This window comes from Phascolarctos cinereus, unplaced genomic scaffold, assembly GCF_003287225.1.
Source record: "Phascolarctos cinereus isolate Bilbo 61053 unplaced genomic scaffold, phaCin_HiC Scaffold_3;HRSCAF=262, whole genome shotgun sequence".
NCBI lineage: Eukaryota > Metazoa > Chordata > Mammalia > Diprotodontia > Phascolarctidae > Phascolarctos > Phascolarctos cinereus.
In genome coordinates, this window is record NW_027555736.1 from 41,834,730 (window position 1) to 41,861,614 (window position 26,885).

At 40.9% G+C, this 26,885-nt stretch overlaps 1 protein-coding gene across 1 annotated transcript; it reads left to right on the forward strand.

Moving 5' to 3' along the window:
* PRAP1 (proline rich acidic protein 1) lies at nt 1-26,537 on the forward strand. Its single transcript, XM_020994464.2, has 5 exons — nt 1-248; nt 17,462-17,528; nt 19,564-19,622; nt 21,281-21,375; nt 25,812-26,537. The coding sequence occupies exons 1-5, from the start codon at nt 241-243 to the stop codon at nt 25,994-25,996; spliced, it is 414 nt and encodes a 137-aa protein (XP_020850123.1). The 5' UTR covers nt 1-240; the 3' UTR covers nt 25,997-26,537.
* Nucleotides 26,538-26,885: the final 348 nt, after the last annotated feature.

The following is a 26,885-nucleotide window of genomic DNA, read 5'->3' on the forward strand; positions in this document are numbered from 1 at the left end:
AGAAAACCAAGGCCAAGCTCCATGGACTCAAAGTACCCCATTCTTGCCTCTTCCTGGAGCCGAGTCTTAAGTACAGTAGGCTTCAGGTTAATCAGTTCTCAGACTCTGGCCCCAAGACATGACCTCAGTTGATAAAAACTCTCATTAAGTCTGGCTCCCAGACAAGTGGCATTCAGTCCTCGCCGTAGTTACCTCAACTTCTCAACCTGAAGGCCGGAAGAAGAGAACCGGAACCTAGAAATGAAGAGGTAACAATTTTCCACTTATTCATTCAGCTGGGTGTCTACAGAAGCGGAGGAATGGTGGGTCCTGCTCCCCTCTGCCCTGTTCCTCCTCACCACCCCCTAGCTCTACCACCATGACTTGGGTGCTATCCTGAGTCTAGGAAGGAATCCCCCGCTGCAGGCATCTACTCTCCTAGCCTGTCCTAGGAACAAAGTAACCAGATGCGATTGGAGGCTACCAGATTCAGGGGCCTTTGTCTCCTAAAAGGAAATATGAGCCTGACTCCAGAAGAGTATTCAGAAGTGGAAGGAAAACTTTCTCCTTGGCACCTTCCAGCAGGTGGAGGGGAGAATCATACTAATGATTTCTAATAGCAACAAGAGTGCTATGAGAACAATTCTTCTGGCATAATAATAACAGCAACAATAATAGTAGCAGATGTGTCACGTAAGTGTGAAAAGTTCATGTTTTCTACACCGGCTTAAAAACCATTGTTTTTAGAAGGAAGGATAGTCGTGTTTGACTATTGTATACTGATTCAGCTGTTGAACACTTGAGCTCTTAAATGACTGTTGCAAGGGAAGGGCAGCCTAATCCTAGAGCTGTAAAGGGGTCATCACAGTGAGAGCACTAGGTCTGGCTTGCAGTACCCAATTCCACTACTTTTTAGCTAAGAGACCTTGGAAAAGTCCTGCAATGCCTCTGTCAGTTTCTTCATCTATGAAATGGGGCCAATAATGCCTACCCTGGGCCCCTCAGAGGGTTATTGGAAGAATACAATGAAACAATGCCCAAGGTACAGTGAAAAAACTGCTTATTTTGGTTCGCCGGCCTACCACTGCCCTGGGTGACCCTGGGTAAGTCATGTCAACTCAATGGTCTGCAAGATGAGGGGACTGGATTAGATGGCCCCTAAGGTCTTTCCAGCTCAAAATCTTTGATCCCCTTTAGACTACCCTTTGTAAACTGTAGTGCATTGTAAAAATGTCTGCTGCTTCCTTGCCATCTGCAGGGCTGCTGACCCTGGTACTTTTTTATTTTTTGCTACTGCTTGAATGATGGCAAAAGTAATGATGGAAACAGGAAGCTGGAATATAGGGGCTCCTTAGGGAGTTTCTCTTAGTCTCGGAGTCTGTTTGCTCTCATCTCTGGCAATAAAACTTTAGTCCATGTTTGTGTTTTCATTTGAATTCCAAACTTTACATTTCTCTCAAGGAAAGAACTAGAAGAAGGCTTTCTTCCCAGTACATGGCTAGTGAGCCAAGAGAGGAAGCCCCCTTAGAATTTCTCTGATGGGTGTTTGTTATTTTTTTACAGGGTACATTGATTTTATCCCTCTCACAATATTGGCTTTTAGACTACCCAGCTCTCTAGCCAATAGATTAGAGATTATTGTAAACCATCAGAAAAATGGCCTATATGGGTTTACGTGAGGGTGGTATTGGGGAGGCAGAGATGGCTCCTCATTTCTCTCAGACAGAATCTATTCACCACAAGACTGCTCCACGTCTTTCCTTCTGAGCAGGCTATAAACTTCCTCTACCGTCTCCACCTTGGTATTCTCTGAGGGACCCAAGGGGCATGAGGACATATGTATGAGCTTAGCCATTGGGCCCTAGAGACAATTTCACATCTTGGAAAGGTGTGCAGCCTCCTTCCTGTCACTGAAGAAGTAGAGGAATATAAATGTTGCAAGCATCGTTAGACATGATCATTGTGTCAGATGATTCTGTTCAACTCTTTTTTGTTGTTGTTATTGTTGTTATTATGAGGCAAGACTCATGAGGCGGAGTGAGTGTAAAGGAAGAAGGGGTAGACTGCTAATTATTGTGATATGAAAGCAATATGCAGACAAGTGTCAGCTTGCAGTTAAAGGAACTTGACTTAGAAGCTGGTAAAATTCAAAATAGTTGGAGGCCAGCTAGTAGCTTCCCTATTGAGTTGAGCTGAGACTGAGTGAGCCATCTCCTCCAAATAATGTATAGACGTCAGACCAAAAACTTAGTGCCAAGACAAATTCTGTGGGGGGAAAGACTGAAGAAGGTCCCCTCCCCACCCCCACATCTACTCCCCACTTTGAAGTTTGCTCAGTTCAAGATTTGGATGGACGTGTGATCTCAGGGAGGTGAGTTCTCCCTCCAGTTTTGCAGATTGCAGCCCATTGTGGTGCCTACACTCCTGAGGACTCACAAGAGTCTCCATTCAGTGGTAAACAGGGAATCACAAAGCTCATCATGGCTTACTGACACCCAGAGCAGAAGTTGATAGTTTGGGGGATTCTGAACAATCCAGAAAGGGGTGAGGTGGGGAACAAAACCACTGTAAAATACTTTATCCATCAAAGAATAGTGTGGGACAATATGGAAGTGTTGGATCTCAGGATGAAGAAAGACTTCATTTTCCCCCCTTTCTTCCGTAGCTGTATCTCATTTGCCGCTTCATCCTAAAAACTGAAAATGCTCATTCAGTCCTGTTCCCTGTGTGGCAAGAGCTCAACCTTTACTATAATAAAAGGAAAATACTAATAACTGACATTTATAAAGCATTGGACAGATGGCCCCAAACTGAAGAAGGGCCAGATGTGTCTTCTTTCCACTTAAAAACTCTTCAAGTTGGAATGGGAAGGGACTTTCTTAAGATCACACAGTTATTGGCAATCCAAGACTGGAACTCTAGCTGGCTCCTTAAAACAACGTTCTTTCCATTTGTCCAGGCTGACTATAATCTCCAGGATCTGTTGCCTTTTCTTTCTCTATACCTTGGGAGCATTTTTTCTATCCTGGGTCTCTGTAGTTAGAATTAACATCTGTGATGTGATATAAATGAAGGTCACCCCCATCTAGCACCTGGAAGGTAAGGGAAGGCTTCAGCTGGCACAGAGAGCCAGAACTAAGAATCCTGGCACTGCGAAGACATTCAGTTAATAGGAAAGGGAAGGAAAGTGGAAGGTATAAGCACTTTATGAGTGCTTGTGGTAGACTGGAGACAAAGGTAGTGCATAATTGAAGAGGCTGAGGAGCTAGAAGGCAAGGGTGTTCAAGGCAGAGAAGACTGGGAGTCTGGTACGCTGGGGGAGTATGCTAGAGATTCAGAGATGATAGCTGCAAGCATGTTAGCATTATTAGGATGGAGCAACCTTTCCCCCTCCATTTTACACCTTCCTCCTCCCTTCCTTCCTGTGCTTCTTACTGCTAACAGACATAAAATCACCTCCCTCCCTTTCCGACACCCTCACAATGGCATCACACACTGCCTTGAGCTGTGGCTAATTATGTAGCAATGGAATGGGGTTGCTAAGGGGAACTGTGGAATCTCTTTCCCTAGAGGTCTTTGAAGATGAGAGATTTCTTTCAGAATAGGACATTTCAGATTGAGTTCTACCTCGAGGTAGGAAGATTAACTTCATGAATTTTAAAGAGCCTCTATACCCGCAGAGGTTCTAGGATTTTCAATCACAGTTCTCTCTTTCACAGAGGTGGTGCAGCATCAGGGCCATCTGATCTCAGAACTGGAAAGATACGGGTTCAAGTTCCACTTCTGACACCTACTGGCTGTGTGATTCTGGCATGTCCCTTAGGCTGTGAGCTGCCCTTGCAGCTTTGTCGGGAGAAGGAGGGAGAAGAAATCCCCATGCTAATCAGCTTTTACACAGTCCTGCTCACTGAGGAGCAATCGGGAGTTCCCTGGGTCATCCTAGCAAGGTACCAGCAAGGAGCTGCAGCGCTTGGCCAGCTTCTGCCCAGGGTCAGGAAACCAGGGATTCCCCTAATCACCCACCACACTAAAAGAAATGCATTATCATTTCTAATCATTAAGTGACATAAATATGATTTTCAGTTCACGTGTCCTAATACCTTAATAAATACAATTTTATGCAAATAGAAACAATGAGAAAGGAAACACAGGATTAGATCTCTAAGACTGTAACCGAGTCTGAACCCAGAGGAGAATGCACTCTCCTCTCCCCCCTCCCCGTGAGAGTGTTTCCTAATAATTTGCACAGAAATACAGTCAAGAGTCACTAGTTCCATTCTATAGTCTTTCTCAACAGGAAATTAGGACTAGTCACTTCTCTTTCAACCTCAATTTCTCTCCCGGAAATAGCGCAGTAAGATTGTTCATTTCGGGTCCTTTAGAGACATTGTAAGAAATAACTGTGTGCATAATGGTTTGATCTTTTACTCATTTTCATTTATCAAACAAATATTTATTGAGCTTCTACCATGGAAGCGTGCTTCTACTCCTGCTTACAATTCAGGAACAAAGACAAACTAACAACTAACCAGCCAGAGACAGCTGCCTCAGAAAAATATTGATCTGGAATTATAATCATTGAGAGCATCAGAGCCAACCCAAGTACCTCCAGGCCAAATCCAGTGCCCTGACTAGCTGGGTAATATTGGGCAAGACAAGTCACCACTCTGGGCCCAACCCTTGTTGGTTTTTTCTTGTGCATCTATGGCTATCGGTGAGGAAGAAATGGTGCTCCATTACCCCCAGTCACCACTTTAGAATTTCCCAAGATCATCTGATGCTAGTTTCACCTCCTATTAAGAAAAGTGTATAACACCCACAGAGGACTTGTCTGAGAGGAGAGTGCCCCATCACACTGCTGCTTTGGGCTAAATATGGGTCTGTCCTTCATTTCCCTGACTTTCTCTGCCTTTTTCTCAGTGTGTCACATCGGAACTTTCCACACTTTGGATCATGGAGATAAGGGAGGAACAGATAGACATGATGATTGAGCTGCTGTTACTGAACTTTGAAATATTGTGGGAACAGAAGAGATACCACAGGACTAGGGAAGAGCAGATATCACCCCCAGCTTTGACAGAAGGAAAGAAGAGCCACACCTGTAGAATATAGGCCAGAGACCTTGACTTTGATTCCTCGAATATTCTAGAAGACATTAGGAGGTTGGCGGGTTTAGAGCTGGAAGGGACCTTAGAGGCCATCTATTTCAGGGGTTCAGGCATATATGAATTTGGTTTTATTTTAATATTTGAAAAACTAGATTACCAGTATAATTGGTTTCTTTTCTATTCCTCTTTGTTTTATTTTATGCACTTAAAAACATTATTCTGAGAAGGGAAACATGAGCTTCATGAGCCTGACAAGGGGGTCCATGAAACTAAAAATGTTAAGACCCCCAATCTAATTGAATCACCTTTTTTTTTAAAGTGAGGAAACTGAGGCCTGCTCTCACCTCTTAGGAGAGAGGTGGTCACATATAGATCAAGAACGAGGTATACATTTCCAGACACGGCCAAAGTGTTTATTTGTTTTGCTTGGTTATATTTATTTGTTAAAATGGAGGCTTCAGGGGTTGGGGTATGAATCACAGAGGGGAGTGGAGCATAGTGTCATTAGGAAATAGCAGTGATAAAGAGAAAGAAATTATTCAAACAAAAAACTGAAGCCCAGAGAGATTGTGACTTGCCTAAGTTCACACAGGTAGCCAGTGGTGGAGCTGGGATTTGAACCCAATTCTTCACACCTCTGAATCCAATCCACTGTGCCATGTTTTCTCTTAAGGAGATGGTTAAAGAGCATCTAAAAGTGGGATTGGTGATCACAGAGTCCCTACGGCCTTGGTAAAAAGAGGTCATTGCATACTAACCTCATTTCTTTTTTTGAAAGGGTTATTAGGCATGATAGATTAGGGCAATGCTTTGTACAGTTTACCTAGATTTTAGCCTACTCTCCGTTCTTGTGAATAAGAAAGGGAGATATGAGTTACATGACAATTTAGCTAGATAGATTTGAAAATGTCCAGATTCAAAGAGTAGCTAGTCATCTAGGGTGTGATGTCAGCTTGGAATGAGGATGTCTCTAGAAGAGTGCCTCGGGGATTTGCCCTTATTTAAGAGTTTTACCAGAGACTTGGATAAAACCACGGACAGCATATTTATCAAATTTTCAGGTGATACAAAGTCAAAAAAGTCATCCAAAAATACCTTGATGGGTTAAAACTCAATCCAAGATGAAATTAAAAAGGGATAGATGTCAAATTTTACAAACTTCAGTTCAAAAAATCAACTACAAAAGGATTTGTAATGGGAGGAGGCATGGCTAGAAAGCAATCCATGAACTCAATTTGAATCAACACTGTTGTGATTTGGCAACCAAAAAATAAAAAATCAAAAGGACTCCAATCTTGGGCAACTTTGAGAGAAGTATAGGGTGCAAAATGAGAGAATTCTCTATTCTCTCCTAGCTCACATCTGGGATATTGGATTTGATTCTGGGCCGCGTTCTAGAAAGGGCATTGATAAACTATATCATTGTTGTTCATTTGTTTCAAGTGTGTCTGACTCGTCATGACCCCATTTGAGGTTTTCTTGGCAAAAATACTGGAATAGTTTACCATTTCCTTCTCCAGCTCATTTTACACATGAGGAAACTGAGGCAAAGAAGGTTAAGTGACTTACCCAGGGTCACACAGCTAGTGAGTATTTGAGGCCACATTTGGACTCAGGTCTTCCTGACTCCACCACTTAGTTGCCCCTAAAGACTAGATAATGTAGAATAAGGGAAGACAATCAGGGTGGCAAAGATCCTTTGAGATCATGTCATATGAGAATCTGTTGAAAGAATCAGGAATATATAGTATAGAGAATAGATTTAGATGGAAAACCATAGTTATCTTCAAGTATTTAAAAAACTGACCTGTGTGGGGTAGGGTGGGGGAAGGATTAATTTTATTCTGTTGTCTCTAGAGGGAGAATTAAGGGCAAAGAGGAAAACTTAGGTTTGATGTCAGGAAGAATTTCCTGCCACAATTGTTCAAAGTGGGAAGGTCTTCCTCAGTGGGGAATAGGCTCTTCCTCACTGGAGGTCTTCAAGCAAAAGCTTAAAGGGGCCATGAAGGGGTATTAGCAGGGCATCATTTAAGCAGAGGTTGGTAAATGTCCAAGTATGCCCAAAAGTTCTAGAATGCTGACACTTCTCTAACGAAACAAGATTGGAAAACATAAATCTGACCAGTCACTCTCCTCTTCAAGAAACCATTGTGTCTCAGTATTATCTCTAAGATAAAACACAAATTCCTCCTTTGTAAAGAACAAATTTGTAGTATTTGTTGGTATGAACTAGGCTTGAAAGCAGACTGGTGGGTTAGACTGTGTGAGGCCATTCTGTTGGGTTCCTCATTCCACATTCCCCCAACAGCTGAAGGGTAACAAAGGGCTCTCTAGGTTAGAGCAGGCCCTCTGGATTAAAGTCAAAACTCAGCACGTCAGAAATACTTAATACCTGATTAATTATTGATGCAATTATCCTCTCTTCTCATGCCTATGGTAATAACTGGAGCTTTCCTGACCTCCAAACAGACACATAACATCCAGGGTTTGGAGGATGGCTACTTTGTAACCTACTCTCTCTAGAACTGGCCTTGTTATTGGCTTGACAAAATGTTGCATTATGCGCTACAAGTGCTCATTAGATTGTAAGCCCGTCAAGGTCAAGTATGGTTTTTCTTTTGCCTTTGTATCTCTAGCACCAAAGCACAGTACTTGGCATGTAGCAGGTCTTAAGACATTCTTGGTGAATTTCACTGCTTGATGGTCTTTCCTAGTTAAGACTGGTAAATCCTAGGATTTTAGAGTTAAAAGGAGTAATTCAGTCCAGCTCCTTCATTTAAAAGAGGACTAAAGAAGTAAAGTGATTTGTCCAAGGTCACACAGCTAGCAAGAGGCAGACCCAGAATTCAAACCCAGTCATGACTGACTACTCTTTGGGTCTGGTCATTCAACCAGTTTCAAAACCACTTGATTGTACTATCATCTAACCCACATCTCACCATCATAGTCCCCAAAATAACATCTCAGACTGCAGAATCCATCAGTCTTTCCTATATACTGATCTGGAAATTTTGGGATATATGTGTTTTACTGAAACTCACTTCTTGGTTCCCATCCAGAACTGTCTAGAGCCCTATAAGAAGGAACTTTCCTTTGGAGAAATCTATATAAATATATTTAAAGCATTTTCTTTGTCAGAGGTTTTTTTAATGTTTTTATACTGAGTCTAAGTAGCCCTCAACAGACATCACCACTAAAATAGGGAGAGTGAACATAAGAATCATACCTGATTACAGGCACACTGCCTCCCTAAGATCTAACTTTCTAAGTGACAGAAACCAAGTATTATTCTTCAGTGGTAGTACTGGTTATATGTCCAATACATAATATGGTGCTTGGTAAATAGTAGGAGTTTAATAAATGCTTATTTTCTATTACATCCTTGTCAATTAATTGAGTGATGGATTAAGTGATCAGAGAGAAGTTAGACCATCATCTCTCTAGTCCAAGACACTACAACAACATCCCTCCTCACCCCCCACCTCCAATGCTTTTATTATGATCGTATGTGAAATAATGATATGGGGGCCAGTCAGTTTGGAGTTGTCAGCAGGTAGGGAGTGGGGCAGTTACTTTGGAATTGTTACCAGGCAGGCAAAACAATGTTACGGGCCAGTTACTTTTGGAATCTCAGGTGATGGCCCAAAGGATGGAACACCCACATTTTCATTACATTACAATATGATGTGATTATAAGATATTTCCAGTAGCATTATGAAATAATACAAATGGGAAAATGCTATGCAGGGCATGCAATTCTTCAGTTAATGAAACCTAAGATTACATTGGACCTTTTGGCAACCACATCATGCTATTGACTCATTGACCTTATACCTAAATAAAATACATAAGTCTTCATCATGTGAACTCCTATTAAACCACATTTCACTTAGCTCAGTTTTTTTAACCGAAGAGTTTAGCACAGTACCCAATGCTTAATAAGTGTTTTATGACTGACTGACTGATAAGAAAGTTTTTATTTATCCTTCCTGAATTCCATCTTGTTACATTTAATTCATTGTTATTGCCTCATTTTAGAACCTGATTCAGTCCTCCAACATAACTTTCTCTTCTAGTTTCACATCTTCTGTAAGTTTAATGAGAAAACCATGAATAACTTAATTTAAATGAAGGGATCTCAGCCTGGGATTGATACATCATTAAAAACTACTAGAAGGAAGAAGGAATATTTGGTAGATAACTATATTATCCTATTGAAACACCCCAGATGTAGTAGAGTCAATGGGGGAGGAATTATAGATTGAAGACAAAACAGCTTTATGATACTAAAACAGTATGAACCAAATAGTTTTCTTCATGAAAAATTAATTGATATCTTTATTTTATGTTTGAATACATGGTAAACTCAAGAACATATTTTCTTTCATGTTGAATAGAAGAGACAGAAAAATTTACTGAAAGTCAGAGATTATAGGAATGAAAAGACTTTGGTAACCACTGATCTGAGTCATTGATAAAAATGTTAGGAAAAATAGGGCCCAGAGAAGAGCCCTCAGCCACTGCACCTGAATCTTCTCTCTAAGTTAAATCTAACTCATTAATGATTATTCTTGGTATCATCCAGTCAACATTTGTCTAACTGCCCACATGTGTATTCTGAGTGATCTTGTTAATTCATCTACACCACTTATACTGCATTTTCCTGATCTACCAGTCTGATAATCCTGCCAAAAGAGTAAATCACTTCCCTTCAGTGAATCCTTGCTGTCTCCTTGTGATCACTGTGTCTAGCTTGCAGTAAATGCTCACAAATCACTCATTTTCTAATAGACTCTAATTTTTTTTTCCAGAGATGGACACCAAATTCTCCCTTTTCTCATATCCCTTGTTCTGAATTATTGCTACAATTCCTTGCAGATTACTCTGAATTTAGGTGGTAATTAATGCTTTCATCACATCTATTCATCATATCTGGGTCCTGTAGTCAGGTTGGGGTCACCACTTTTCCAATGACCTGCATGATCCCCTCTCTGCTAGGCCCTTCTCAACTCTTCAGGTAAGAGCCATTGGGACTTAATTGAGAGGCAGCATTAAATATTGGGTAATAGACCAAAGTCAGGAAAATCTGGGTTCAAATCTCACCTCTGACCCTCACTAGCTACATGATCCTTAGCAAATCCTAATCCGTAAAATGGAAATAATTTTAATCTGTTTATGTCATTAGCTTCTAATGAGGATCAAATGAGATCATGTATCAAAGTAGCTAGTTAATGATCATAAGAATGAGAATTGTTATTATTATTATTATTATTATCAAAACAATTCTGGATACTTTAAAGTTCTGTTCTGAATCAGGAGAGCAATAGTGGCTTTGAGCAAGCATGTCTAATATCCCTTCTGGCCACTACAAAAGATGATAGAGGGAATAGCTTCAGCTGAAGAAACTGAGTCAAGGACAAAAATTTAAAAAATCCTCCCTCCTCAAGGAACTTGTATTCTTGGACAAGGTATCCCCAAGGATACCCTCCTTGTATCCTTGGGAGGAGAGTAAAATGTATGGGCAGGTATGCAAATGCAATATAAAAGCAATGTTTAAAATTCAGTGTAGTGCAGCGGATGGAGAGCCAGCCTCAGAGTCAGGAAGTCCTGGGTGCATATACTAGCTATATGATTTTGGGCAAGTGACCAAGCCCCTCTGTAATGCGAATTCTTAACCTGGGGTCTGTGGCCTTTTGGGAGGGGGCAGGGCAGGAGAATTGCTATGTTTCAATATTATTGGTTTGTAATCCTATGAGTTTTATTTTATACAAATACAAACTTAATTCTAAGAAGGGGTCCATGAGATTCCCTAGATGGCTAAAGGGGTCCATAACAGGCAAAAAGGTCAAGGGCTCTTGTTCTAAGACTATTAAGTACTCTAGTGGAAAAGGTGTTTATCTGCCAAGATAGAGATGGGGTCTCACCAGGTATGCTCTACATCAATGAATTCACAGGTCTTGGAAAAAGAAACGTTAGATAAAGAAATTTCAAGGAGGGGAGAAGTCTTAACTGGGGAGGGAATCAAAATAGACCTTGTAGAGAAGGTCTCACCTGGATGAATCTTGAGGAGAGTTTAAGAAGTGGAGATAAGGAAAGAGCATTCAGGTTATAGAGAATAGCCTGTGCGAAGATGTGGAGGTGGGAACTCTAGCATAATATTTATAGGAAATAGCAGGTAAACCATTTAGACCAGAACAGAGTATGCAAGATGGAGGAATGTTACATAACTTTGGAAAGTAGTCCAAGGCCAGGGCATGAAGGGCTTTGCATTTTGTCTTAGAGGCATTGGGGGAACCACTAAATTTTCCTGAGTAATGCGGTCAGACCTTTATACCAAATGCATTTCATAACCTCTATTCTAATCTATCAGGCCCATTTAGGATTCTCCAAAGACAACATTCCATGTTTACACGGGCTCTTCCCCTTGTTTTCCCTTTGCCTCCCAGAATCCCTAGATCCCTGCAAAGCGCAGCTCAAGTGTCCCCTCCTACACAACCTTTCCTGATTCCCCAGGCATTAAGGCTCTCTCAATCTTAAAATTAATTTGAATTTCTTTTTGTAGTTTTGTACTTACTTCCTTGGCTATATTATAACTCCTACCCCAGGAGAAAGGAAGCCTATTGAGGACAGGGCTTATTCATTTTTTGTCTTCATTTCCCCAGCACCTAATGTGTAGTAGATGCTTAATAAGTAACCATTGAATTGAATTGTTGAGGAATAATGGATTAACTGAAAAAAAATGAGTGTTAGTGGGTGGTTCCTAGGTAAATAGATTTCATCGCTCAGGGCCATGTTCCCATTTTCTCATGGAAACTTGGGGTTTAAAGGAACCTGAAAGATTATCTAGTCCAACCCCCAGAGCAAACTGAGGCTTACAGGAAGGAAAGCTTACCCAAGGTCATACACCTACTTACCATCTGGAGCTCATTTCTTTAAAGAGCTGTGTCTGTACACTAGTCTGGCTAAAGAGCTTTTCCCAGAAATGAATCTGAGAGCTAAAAGGTAAGAATCTAGAAACTCTCTTTAAAAGTTCCCCTTGAGGGAAAATGTGATAAGGAGAGTTAGCTGTTATATAACATGAAATAGCACCCAAATAAAAATTATCAGCCTGGAAGCATCAAAGCCTAGGTCCCCAAGCATGGAGGAAAATAAGCCCTACCTTCCTGTAATGAAGAAGTGGGAAGGCTTAGGGTGCTTCTCTTGAAGTCAAGATGATCCGGGCGCAAAATCTGCCTCTGCACTTAACTAGCGATGTAACTATAGGCCAAGGGCTTCATCTCTTTGACCCTCAGACTTTCTGTAAAAACAGGAATAATAAAGCCTCACAGGTAGATAATTCCACAAAGTGTTTTGCAAGCTTAAAAAGCAGATATATAAATACCAGCTATTACTATTGTTACCAAGGGGAGACAGCCTACTGTGAGCAAATGAAGCCTTTATGGAGTCCTAAGGACCTCTGATAGTTTTCGAAAGGCTGCTAGGTTTATATATTAATGTGATTAGCAAAATCCCATCCCCCTTCTTGGAAATTAAGACCCTCATGTGTGTGTATGTGCATTTTTGTGTGTGTATATATATATACACACACACACACACACACATACATATATATATATATTATATATATATATATATATATATATATATATACTTTATTTTCCCCCAATTACATATTAGAATAATTTTTAACATATTTTTTAGTTTTGAGTTCCAAATTCCATCCCTCCCTCCCTTCCCTCCCCCTCCCAGATGGTGAGCAATCCAGTATAAGTTATACATGTGCAATCATGTAAAACATTTCTATATCAGTCATTTTGTACAAGAAGAAAAGAAGGAAGGAAGGAAGGAAGGAAAGAAAGAGAGAGAGAGAGAGAGAGAGAGAGAGAGAGAGAGAGAGAGAGAGAGAGAGAGAAGAAAGAAGAAAGAAAGAAAGAGAAAGAAAGAAAGAAAGAAAGAAAGAAAGAAAGAAAGAAGAAGAAGAAGAAGAAGGAAGAAGAAGAAGAAGAAGGAAGGAAGGAAGGAAGGAAGGAAGGAAGGAAGGAAGGAAGGAAGGAAGGAAGGAAGGAAGGAAGGAAGGAAGGAAGGAAGGAAGGAAGGAAGGAAGGAAGGAAGGAAGGGAAAAATAGCATGCTTCAGTCTGTATTCAAGCAGTATCAGTTTCAAGACCCTCTCTTTTAATAGCTAAGCCCTGTAACTTCATAAAGATTAATCAGACAGTTTGCTGAAGGTTTAGGACAGTTGCCATGTCTTTCTCTTGCTCTCTTCTCCATTTATGTCAATAACACCTAGTGATTCGTGCTCTTACAGAAAGGCCCCTAGATGAGTTCATTTGCCCATTCAGCCACACATGGGGCTAATGTCCCATTAATCTTAACCCTGAGTCCTCAAATCTATTTATTCAATTTTGTTGTCACAAGATGCAGCTCTGGCAGAGTCGTGCCTGGCTCCTCTAAGCCTACCGCTTTGGTGAGTCTTCATCAGTGGGGTCTAATGTGGCCAGGCCACCCCCACTTTGGGCTTTGATCGTAGCCATATGGCATATTCACAGGATCTCAGAGTTAAGCAGTGGGAGGAAATATCTAGCCCAACCCTTATTTTACAGAAGAGGAGAAGGGTCATAGATTAAGAGTGGGAAAGGGATTACCAAGTCCAACCCTTTCATTTTACAGAAAGGAGAACTGAGGCAGACAGTGGTTAAGTGGCTTGCCCAGGGTCATACAGGTAATAAATGTTTGAGGAAGAATTTGTACTAGGGTCTTCTTGTCTCCAAGCTCAGCATTCTATGCACTATTTCTCTTAAAGAGGACTGCTAAACTAAGATTTCCCCAAAGTCACAGAGCTAATAAATGACCAAGATAAGAGCAAAGCCAGGTCCTCCTACTCCACTCAATCAATTGATTAAGCAATCAGGGTCTAGCACAGTGCCTGGCACATAGTCGACACTGGATCTAATTCTCTCTCCCCTATGCCCCTGTTAAAAGGAAAATTCTTTGTTCAGGCTTTCATCCTGATTAATGAGGCAAAACTCAGGACAAGAAGAATTAAAAGGAGTTTATTAAAAGTACGTCAAGGTAGCAACACATTGACAGGCTGATTACTGGAGATCAGCAAGGGTTTCAAGATGGGGCCAGGTTTGTTGGTAACTTTTGTAATGAGATAAAGACAATTCAGATAGATCCATGTCAGCAAAATGGAGTGGGTCATTGCATCTCAGTCTCTCCCCAAGGTAGCAAGTATATGACAACTTCACAGGTACAAACAGGTGGGGAGCAGCTAGGTGGCACAGTGAATAGAGTGCTGGGCCTGGGGTCAGGAAGACCTGAGTTAAAATCGGACCTCAGACACTTACTAGCTGTGTGACCCCTGGGCAAGTCACTTAACTCTAGAAAGGAAATGCTTGACCACTCCAGGATCTTTGCCAAAAGAACCCCAAAATGGAGTCCCGAAGAATCAGACACAACTGAAACAACTAAGTGAAATACCACCACCACGAACAGGTAGGATGTAACTTGATGCCTGATAAACAGCAGGTAATCCAAAGCTGCAGACGGGGGCCTCCCCCAACACTGACGGTAGGTCTGGGAACAACGGGTCACTGAGTCACTGCTATATTTGATAATCATTTGAAATAATGAAAACAGAAAGCTAAACACAGGAAGCAAAACAATCATTGAATGAGTCAGGAGCAAAAGAAAATCTAGACTGTTAAATAGAAATTCTCCATTTACCATCCACTAATATCTACAAGAATTGGGGGCACCCAGGTAAATTAGGCAGCTTGCTAGTCCAATGAATAGAACTCGGGACTTAGAGGCAGAAAGTCCTGAGTTCAAATCCAACCTCAGACACTTGTCCCTCAGTGCCTTAGTCTCTAAACTAAGGATCATGATATCCTCTAGTCCCAAGGTTGTTTTGAGGATAAAATGAGATATTTGTAGAGTGCTTTGTGAAACTTTAAAGAGCTTTATAAATACGAGCTCATAACTAGGATGGTTATTGCGGCAAACGTTTTCAAAAAACTTGGTTGTTCAACACCAAATTATTCTTTGTTATCCTCTAACTTGGGAAGACTAATATTAGTAAGGGAGAAAAATAATGGAACATAAAATGTTGCTTCTTAAGTCTACTGGTGTATGTTGAAATTGCCAAACTATAAATGCTATATTAGCCTGGCCGTATAGTTGATAGAACTTCTAAGACATCTCCCTGGGCCCACGTGGTGGATCACCTTTTGCCAAATGGAGTCAGTAAGCAAGCATTTTCTGGTTTTAAATTGTGACATAAGAAAGAACTGAGCTCAGTACTAAACTGAGAGTCCGTGATCCAGGGTTTTAATTCCAGCTCTAAAATTAATAAGGATATGAGACCATCCCTTTAAAGGGATCAGTCAGTCAATTGATCAACATTTAACAAGCATCTATCATATTCCAGGCACTGGGCTAAATACTGGGTATGCAAGTACATAGAAAGCAATGATTCTCTAATCACAATGAGCTTACATGCCAATGCAGGAGACAAGAAGCTCATATAAATGACACAGATACAAATTTAGAACACATAGAGGAAAGAAAGGTATGCATAAGATTTAGATCTAGAAGAGACCTTAGAAGTCCTTTAGATCAGTGATTTTAAACTCAAATAGACTTAGAAATTGACTTAGAAAAACACAATTTAACAGGATCCATGTTGTATTGTATTTTTATTTATTTTGCTAATCGTTTCCCATATACATTTCAATCTGATTGGGGCCACGCTAAGGAGTTTTATAGGCCACTTGCCACCAGCTGGCCACGAGTTTGATGCCTCTGTTAGTTCAATATCTTTATTTTTCAGAGGAAGAAACTGAGGCCCAGAGTGAATAAATGACCTTCCAGGAAAGTAACAAAGGCATGATATAAAGGCCTGATTCTTTGACTGTAAATCTAATGCTCTTTCTGTAAAAAACAAAAACAAACAAACAGACAAAAACCAGATGAATTAGAAGTGATTTTTCAGGTCCTTCTAGCTCTAATCGTATTTAGTCTGAGGTTTCTTCCAGATCTAATATTCTCTGTTCCAAGGGAGGCAGCACAGTAGAGTGTAAAGAGTGCAGGATTGGGAAGCTAGGGACTTGGGTCTAACTCCTTTCTTGATCACCCTCTGTGTGACCTGGGATACCACTTCTCTGGGCCTCAGTTTCTGCATTTGTACTATGAGGTAATGGGACAAGGTAACCATTAAAGTCTCTTCTAGCTCTTAATCTGCAATCCCATAGTCCTTTCTGAAGGTAATATTCTTTGTTTTAAGGGCCCTTCCAGGTCTGACATGCTACCACTTTTAGTGACTCGACCAGTATCTCCTTCCAGTACTTATAAATGAAGAACCATGGGACAGAAATGGCAAACTAATGGTAATATGTTGAGTTGGCACCCAAATCCTCTCTGACATTCCTCTATAATTCTCTGGTGCTGATTATCACTTGATGAGACTCCAGACAACCTGTCCCACAGGGGTAATGGCAAGATCAAGGACAATAAAGGAGTTGTGCATTTGCATTTAATTTCTACAGGAGTATTATGAGACTCCTCCAGAGGACTCATTACAGAAGGCATTGCCATGATTGGCATAGGCTGTAACTGATGTGCAATTATGATTGACAACACCCCAAGCCAGGGATCAAAGGTCTGAGTAACAAGGAGAATCCCCATGGCTCAGCAGAGGGTAATCAGGCCGCCCCTGGCACCATCTGTTGATGCAAAGTAGGGGAGAGAGAGTGGCTTTTCTTACCCCATCTCTGGTTTTTGGAAGGGAGGCCTAAAGCTGAAAGGGAAAGCAATGCAATCTAATCCAACAAGCATTTATTAAGTGCCTACTGTGTGCAAGGCAGTGTATTAGGTGCTAGGAACCATCCAGCCAGGATAGATATGGATATAAAGACAAAAAAGAAAGAGTCCCTGCCCTCAGGAAACTTACATTTTACAAGGAAATATAATATGTAAACAGAGAAGTTGATACATGATCATTTGATTGGGAGAAAACAACAGTTAGATGAGAACTGAGCCTCAAAAGAAGCTAAGGATTGGAAGGGGTGGAGGGAATTCGCAAAGTCCGTGTGTGAATGTCTGCCCAGAAATAGCTTACACAAATCAAATCTCTGCCTCTGTCTCTTTTTGTCTGTCTCTCTCTGTGTCTCTCTGCCTCTGTCTCTTTTTGTCTGTCTCTCTCTGTGTCTCTGTCTCTCTGTCTCTATCTCTGCTTGTCTCTCTGTCTCTCGGCCTCTATCTCTGTGTCTCTGTCTCTCTGTCTCTATCTCTGCTTGTCTCTCTGTCTCTCGGCCTCTCTCTCTCTCTCTCTCTCTGCCTCTCTCTCTCTCTCTGTCTCGTCTCTCTTCCCAGGTTAATCCTATTAGCCAGTTTAGCTGTTCTGCTGTTGCAAGTGGTTCATGGAGCCTCCAAATACCAGGTACGTGGCTTTTCAATTTAGCTCCAGTCTTAATCACTCGAGTGTCTAGCCCCTCCCTTACCTACTGAGACCTCTTCTTACCTGTTTAACTGAGCTTCTCAGTGCTCCAAGCAACCAGGTAGGGAGAAGATTTAAAGCTGGGAGAGATCTCCGAGGTCATCTGGGCAAGGCCCAGTATTTTGGAGGTGAGGAAAATGAGAGCCAGAAAGATTATGTCTTACACGAGGTCACACAGGTAGTGTTTGGAAGAACCAGGATTCAAACTGAAGCCCTCTGGCTCCAGAAACACTGTTCTTTCCGCTACACAACAAGAAATCCCAGTGTCCTTTTGAGGGACGTAAAAGTAAGAGGTGTAAGGATTTTTAACTCTTTTCAACGACATAGCCCTCTAATGGGAAGATTTACTTCAAATGTATTTCAGCAACTCTAAGCTCCCCCATCTGATTAAGGCGTGCAATGAGACCTTAAAGATCAGATAAACTAATCCCTTTATTTTTGCTTTGGTAGGTGGGTAGCTGAACCTGGGGGCAGTGGGGTCCAGTGGAAAGAATGTGGCTTTGGTGTAAGATGATGTGGGCTTAAATTTTGGCTCTGCCACTTACTGCCCATGTAACCTTGGACAAGTCACTTAGTCTTTCTCTGCCTCAGTTTACTCCTCTGTGAAACAAAGAGGCCAGACTTGGTGGCCTCTAGGGTCTCTTCCAGCTCTAAACCTATATTGTTGTCATTTCCATGGATTGAAAACTCAACACAGTGTTTGGATCACAGAAAGCATGGGATATGTGGTTTTTTTGTTCATTCATTCATTTCATTCTCAATGGTGTCTGGGGCACTGAGAGGGTAAGTAACTTGCCCCAGGGTCATAGCTCTCTATTCATTATGCAACACTACCTTTCATTCTGCTCTCCACCTCAACCTTGTTTTACAGATGAAGTAACTGAGGGCTGGGGTAGGGGGCATGGCGATAATGTCTTACCCAAAGTCACATCTTCCTGACTCATCTTCCTGAGTTCCAATCTGGCCTCAGATGCTTACTATCTGCATGACCCTGGGCAAGTCACTTGACCCTGCTTGCCTCACTTTCCTCATCCATAAAATGATCTAGAGAAGGAAATGCCAAACTATTCCAGTAGCTTTGCCAAGAAAACCCAAATGAGGTCATGAAAAGTTGGACACAACTGAAATAACTGAACAACAAATTATTTTATGCTAGAAAATTCTAGTTTTCATGACCTGTATTTCCATATTTTGTAATATTTAGTCACATATGCTAGAGTGAAGGCCAGAGGACTCCTGTGGAGGGTAACACAGGGGCATGGGTGTAAATGCTGGATTGGGAACAAGACTGAAGTGGGCACAATGATCAAAACTTACCTTAATATGTAAATTTCTTCTTCAGCTTTGGAATAGTAGCATATACTTGTGAGATCCAGCCATTTGAGAGAAGACATTCTTTCAGAGTTAGGCTGAATGAATGAATGAATGAATGAATGAATGAATGAATGAATGAATTGGTAGATGGATGGCTAGATGAATGAAAAAGCATTGTGCTTACTATGTGCTAAGCACTTCTCTAAGCACTGGGGTACACATAGAAAAGTATGACTGTCTGTTTTAAAGGAGGTAACATTCTAATGGAATAGAAGATACATATAGGAAGTTGAAGCTTCAAGTCAGGTGGAAAGGTCCCAGAGCCCTTAGGGTACAAAGGCAAAGCAAATAATGCATCTTCTCCAATGTTGATTCCACTGTTTAAACCATGTATCTTTCTCTTGTTCAGCCACTGGACAGGGCCTGAAGATGAGGGTTATACTGGATGACCTCTTCAAGGACCATCTAACCTTAATAATATGATGCCCAGCCCAAGGACGCCATAAGCAACCTTGCTTAAATAAAGCTATTCATGGAAGAACCATAAAGCCCCCCCCCCAAGTTTGCAAGGACCATGAAAGCTCTGCCAAGGGGGTCTCCTAAGGGACTTACTTGAAAGCTTCCTCACTATTAGTTCCTCATTGATTTTTCTCTTGGTTTTCAGGTCTTAATGAATGCCAAAAGAAAGGACAGCTTCTCTGAAGAGAACCCTAATAAACAATTGTAAGAGCAACATCAGCCACATTTAAAGCCTTTCTCTTTCTTTTCTCTCTCCAGGCTCAGTAAAATCAGCTTCATTTAGAATATGCAGCTTTTTGTCGATTTCCAACCTTTCCTGAAATCTAATATACTTTGGCTGCTTAAGTGGTAATAAATTCACTTAAACCTAAAACTCTCTCAAACAAAGTACATTTAATTTTCCAGTTACAAAACTAATCTTGGGGGTGAGCTTGTGGTGTGGAATACTACACCCCCCCCTTCTCTCTCTTAAATCAATTGATTTAATAGACACTTGGAAGATATTCATTAAACCATAAAGACAGGTTCAAGGTTTAGCTGAGGGCAGGGGAGAGATTAATGTCCAAAGTATCTCAGAAAAATAATCAATCCTAGTGGTCTCTTTTTTCCTCTTCCAAATTGCCCAAATGAGGCTGATAATTACTGTTGCTTTTGCTACAAGAAGGACAACCTGGCTAATAGCTGGTTGCACTCTAACCCCGCTGGGCTGAATCAGCACATTCTCTGTTGATTTGCTCTAGGCTATGGCTAAGTCTATATTTGAAATGCAGAGCTTGCCTGTAGTCCCTGCATCCAGATTAGCTTCTCTTAAACCTGGAACAATTGACCTCTGAATTCTGTGGCCTTCAATCCTGCTGAATCAGAAAATTTGCCCTTTTAGACCCACCCCACCCTCCCTTTATCAAATTGATTTGTTTATTCTGAAGCAAGATATATATTACCAGATCTGTGAATGTTTCTTCCACCCATTTGCCCAAGAAAACCATTGGTGAAGTTCTTCATAGTCACTACCTTGGTAGAATTACAGATTTAGAGCCTGGTACTACCTATATAATCTTAGGAAAATCACTTTACTTTCCTCGGTTTCCTTATCTGTAAAATGAGGGGCTTGAATTAGAAAAGCTCTGAGATCCCTTCCAACTCTAAATCTGTGACCACTCATGTAGGCACTTCTTCCATCAACTTTTCCCCCAGTCCTCACCCCACCTGTTTTATTGGGGAAAACCTTAGCCTTGGCTCTACATCTTATGCCTACTTAAAAGGCTAGGCAGCTAAGTGTCACAGTGGATAGAGCAGTAAGCTTGGAATCGAGAAGACTCATCTTCTGGAGTACAGATCTGGCTTCAGACACTTATTAGCTGGGTGACTGTGGGCAAGTCACTTCACCCTGTTTGCCTCAGTTTCCTCATCTGTAAAATGAGCTGGAGAAGGAAATAGCAAACTACTCCAGCATCTTTTCCAAGAAAACCCCAAAGGGGGTCACAGTCAGACACAACTGAACAACAACAACTTAAAAAGCAAATGTCTCCTGTCCACTTGTGCCAGGCTTGGAAGCAAAAGACTTTCTGCTAGAAACACTATCTCTCCTGCCCAGAGTCAAGGAGTGGGATTTAGCTCAGGATAAACATTGTTTACAAGGAGCAGCTATCTCTGTTTGCATTTACACTGTTAGAAAACATACCATTCGATTAAATGAGATTAATATCTGTAAAGCACTCAACACAATGCCTGGCACATACTGAGTACTATATAAATGTTAGCTATTGTTAATTATTATTATTATATATTTTAACTATTATCAATATTATTAGCTGACCTCACTTTTAGCTTTAATTTCCGGAATATACCATTTGTTTTCATAGGAATTTGGGCCCAAAGGCTGTTGAACAATCAGAAAAAGACAACCTTCTCACTGAGCCCAGACGGGAGCTTTTCACAGACTGGGAGGAAAACCAAGGTAGATATGATCACAGAGACGACAAGTCCATTCCGGGTTCCCTGATGTCTTCATCAAAGGCAGTTAAATCCAGAGCAATAGAACTTATAAGTCACAATAATCTTGATTTTTTTTCTGTGTGGCATCCTTCATTACTTCAAAAATTTCCTAATTTCACTCAGGTGGGTGCTCTCTCCACCCATGCAAAGCCCAACTCTCTTATTCCAGTGTAAATGGATTCCTGAGTTTCTGTAGTCTAAAGGATTCATCAGCTTCCTGGAGTTGAGCCTTTGTTAACTAGTTAGGGAGGTCCTCAGATGACAGACCCCTAGTCCATTGCAAGACCTGTGCCCAATGTGTCTCCAGGTTAGCAGAGCCTGCCAAAGCTGGCACTGTGTTAGAGCAGGCTCTCAGAACACTGACTTACCTTCATATCACTGTGGGTATCACGGAAAGACTTTAGCAGAATAGACTCTAGCTATGTAATTTTCCTAACATATATACATATGTGTGTGATACGTTTGTGTGTAAAAATATACATATATGTATATATAAAACTATGTATGTGTATATACATATATTTATGTGTGTATATGTACCTTTATATATATACACATACACACACACACACACACACACACATACACACACATGTACATGCATTCTTCCTATATGTAACCTCCCTATTATGGAATCTGAGGCGCCATCTGCAGGTGGTACAGCAGACAAAATGCTAGACCTGGAGTCAGGAAGACCCGAGTTTAAGTACTGCCTCAGCTATTACCTGTGTGACTCTGGGCAAGGCACTTCTTTAAGCCTCAGTTTCATCATCTGTAAAGCATGGTACCTACATTACAGAGTTGTTGTAAGATTCAAATGAGATGATATATGTAAAGTGCTCTATAAACCTTAAAGTGCTATATATAGTTTTATTATTATTATTGTATATAAACTATATAGTTTTTATACTATTATATGCAAAACTATATATAATTTTATTATTATTAGTTAGTATATAAGTATTCTTCCAAATATGTAACCAGTAGTAAATGTTGTAGAGGCACATTCAGACTGAGAAGTTCTCCTGGCCTACAGTGCAATATCCCCAAAAGCTTGGGAATGGCCCCAAAACTTGAATTCAGATTAGAGAACTACTCTTCACCATCAACAGTATCCAGAATGAAATGAGTTCAAGCAGAGACCCCTTCTTGGTCTAAAATCTCTATTGAGGCTATTATCTCCCCCTCACATCCACATGTACCCCAAAAATGACAGAGTCTTCAACTCTAATGGTTGTCCCAAAGGGTTATGCAAATTCACAATGCTGGTTGTTGCCTATCCAGCATTCAAGATCAACCAGGGATAGGGAAACCTTGTGGGACTGCTGCTGATACTGCTCAGGGCCATTTTGAGATGGCTAATTTCTATCTCTGCTTGGCTTTTTTTTTTTAGGCAATTGGGGTTAAGTGACTTGCCCAGGGTCACACAGCTAGTAAGTGTCAAGTGTCTGCTTGGCTTTAAATAAAGCCTATGCAAGCAAAAATAACCGAGTCTGCTCTCTGTGCTAGACCATGAGAATTCTTTAAACCTAGTACTACTAATCAATCAGCCAACGAATCCATCAGCAAGCCTTTATTAAATACTTAGTATGCATCAGGTGCTGGGGATACTACGTCAAAAATGAAAAGGTCCCTGCCCTTAAAACGTTTACCATAGATCAGGGGAGATGGCAGGTACAGAGAGAGAGATGGAGTGAGACAGAGAGAGCAAGAGAGAGTGAGAGGGAGACAGACAGAGAGAGGCAAGTTGTCCCAAAAGTCTTAGTGTCTTAGTAAGTATAGGCCCTGTACTTACAAATTCCATATAAAATAAACACAAGGTAATGTGGACACTAGGACACTAGTGTCCACTAGTGGACACTAGGAGCACTCGAAGGCGCTGCTTGAGTTGAGTCTTGAAGGAAAGAAGGGATTCCAAGAGGCAGAGGGTAGGAAGAAGCACGTTCCAGGCAATTTGGACGCCCGTGCGCAGGGAAGGAAGGCTGGCCATCATACGTGAGCAACAGCAAGCAGGCCAATTGGCCTGAATTAGAGAATGTTTCCTAGGAGGTGATCTATAGAAAGCTTGTGCAGATTGGCTGAGATCCAGCTGAAAAGGCATTTGAATGCCAAACTGAGAAGTTTATGTTTGATCCTGGAGGCAGTTCAGAGTTGACTGAGTAGGGGTATGCTGTGGTCAGACAAGTGCTTTGGGGAAATGACTTCACGAAGGATGGATTTGGACAGTGGGGAGAGACGTGAGGCAGAGAGACCAATTATAAGGCCAGCAGTCCAGGTGAGAGGTGATGAAGGCCTGAACTACAGTGAAGAATGTGTGACTAGAAACAAAAAATGCTCAGTTTGAAAGATGTGGGGGAGGTTTAATTGGCAAGACTTGTCAACTGATAGTCTGAGTGAGGTTATGGAGATATTGCCAAGTTTGTAATACTAGGAGACTGGACAGATGGAGGTGTCTTCAACATAAATAAGGAAGTTTGGGAAAGGGATGAGATTTTGCATTGACCAACCTGATCTCCAAAAGCTTAATGATGAAGCTTGTTTTCCTGGCTCCTGGTGATGGACTAGCCGTGCAGAACAAGGCATGCACATTCAGACATAGCCAATGGGTGGATCTGTTTTGTATGACTCTATTTACTCATTGGTTACTTGAAAGAAGATAGGATTTATTGGGGACAGGGAAAGTGAGGAGGTATTCACAATGCTACAAAAAAAAAGGAAAGAAATAAAAGAATTTAAATCTTTAAAATGGACAAAAGAGGACAGAAGGAAGTTTAGAGGTAGATATAGACTGGTAATCATTTTTTTTTAAAAAACCACAATTTCACAAACAGTCTTCTTAATGTTTTTTTTGTCTTGGGAAATAGCCAGGTTTATTGATATTTGCAAAGTTCATAATAAGAAGAAAGGATTTATATTAAAAGATAGTGAGTTTTAAGAGAAAAATACCGAATCTGTCTGGGGATATTGAATGTGAGATGCTTATTAGACATCCAATATGAAAAGTTAATAGGTAGTTGGTGGTGGAGAAGTGGAGCTCCTAGAAAGACCAAGGTGAGATCTATAGATCTGGGAATCACAGGATTATGGATTTAGAGCCAAAGTCAAGCTTAGACATCATCTAATCCAACTGCCTCATTTTACAGATGGGGAAATGAAGCCTTGTGAGATAGAATGATTTGCCCAAAGTTATACAGGAGGTAAAAAGCAGAGGAAGGATTTCACAGACACACACACACACACACACACACACACACACACACACTCACATACACACACATACAATCTTCTGACTCTGAGTCCATGGCTCTTTCCCCTGTACTATGCTGGCTCCCAGTCACCTGCACAGAGATGATCATTCAACAGTGAGAACTAATGAGGTTAGCAAAACGTGATACATGATGGCTAGGGAAGAGGACCCTGAATGCAGCATTGAGGGACTTCCACAATTAAGGAACACAATACAGATGATGAGCTAGAAAGGAGACGGTATACAGGAGAAGACGGTGGGTAACAACAGTGAATGTTGCAGAAGAGTCAGAAAAATATGAAGACTGTCAAAATACCTTCATATTTGGCAATCAAGAAATCACTGGTAACTTAGTATGAATCTGATCACCCTGTTTAATACACTTCAATGGCTCCCAATTGCCTCCCTGATCAAATATGGCGTTTTGCTTTCATTTGGTATTTAAAGCCCTTCATGACATGGTCCTTTCCTATCTTTTCAGTCTTTTTACATTTTACTCCCCTCCACTCACTTTATGACCCAGCTCTATCCTTCTTGTGGTGTTTTTCACACAGGACACTTCATCTCCCAACTCCAGGTGTTTTCCCTAGCTGTTCCTCATGCCTAGGATGCCTTCCTTCCTCACCTCCACTTCTTGGCTTGCCTGATTTTCTTCAAAACTCAGTTTAAATTCCTCTTTTTTCAGGAGGCCCTTCCCAACTTCCCCTTTCCCACTGCTCGTACCTTCTGTCTAAGACATTTAAGCTCCAAATATTTTATATGTTTATAGTTGCTTATGTGATGTCTCCCCCATCAGAATGTGGGCCCCTTGAGGGCAGGGTCCATACTTATGCCTTTATTCATATCCTCAGTGCTTAGCACAGCCTCTCTGGCACATAGTACATGTTTATTAAATGTTTATTCACTGATTGACTGAGAACATTTTCAGTTAAGGGCTGAGGTCTAAAGTCAGACTTCAACATGTTGAAAAACAATAATTGTGCTCTACTTCCTCATATATCACCTTTAACAGAATCTAACTTTTAGCACTATATATTGGGGACCTGTAGAATTTAAAAATATCTGAGAGGAAAAGAGGCCACCAAAAGTTCCAAGGAAAACCCTTCTTTTCAATTCTGTGGGAACTAAGTGCAGACTTTCTCTACCCCTAGACACAGATATCTTGAGACGTTTTCGAAATCTGATGCAATTACCTGAGGAAGACAGAGATGTCCTTTACCACTCAAGATCCACAGAGGATATCATTGGAGAACCCAAAATGTTGAGGAAGCCTTCTTATGAAGTGCTACAGGGGCCAGAAGAGGACCGGGACCATATCTACCATGCTGAAGATTAACAGATCAAATAATTTTTACCAACAGACCAAAGACTCAGCCAAAAAACACACCATGCCATTTTATTCTCCATGTTTTCTTTTTTTCTCTCCTAGTGGTATTTACTATGGCTGCTCTTTCCACACCAATGATAAGAATGATCATAGGACCTAATCCCCTCTCCTTTTAAAACATCCATGTTTGCTCTTTTTCAGACTTTATTAAACATCTTTTGATTATTAAGGCTAATGTAAGAATGGCCATCCAAATCACAACATATTGTGTTAATAATTCCAAAGAAAGTCCCATACAAAATTCATGTATCTTTGCTTTTAGAATATAGGAGAGACAGACAGACAGACACAGAGAGAGTCATACTGAGGTTGTGATCTGTCTACATTGGTTTAAAAAGTTTAAAAAGAGGTTAGTCCTCTCCTGGCTTGGCTATTTCATCCCTCAAAGCCTAATGCAGGGTAAAGATCATGTATTTTAGTGCTCCCAGACCCCTCCTATGATTCCATGATATATTTACTCATGAAAATAAACATATACAAAGAAGCCAAAGGTTTGAATTGGGCTGGATCTGTTAACCAGGGGAGTGGTGGGGAAAATGGATTGGAATTTTGTCTTCTTGCTTATTATCTTAAATAAGCTTGGGCAAGTTTAAATCAAATTAGATCCATGGTCTATGGGAAAGAGGATTGGATTTGAAATCAGATAATTTGGGTCCAAAACTTGGCTCTTCCCACTATCTAGTGAGGTGATCATGGGAAAGTTATTTATTTAAGCTTTCAGAGTCTGAGTTTCCTCATTCATAAAAGAAGGATAATAATACTTACTTGCAAGTATGCAAAATAGTTTACATCTGTTTATTTCTGTGATCTTTACGACAGCCCTGTGAGATAGGTACTA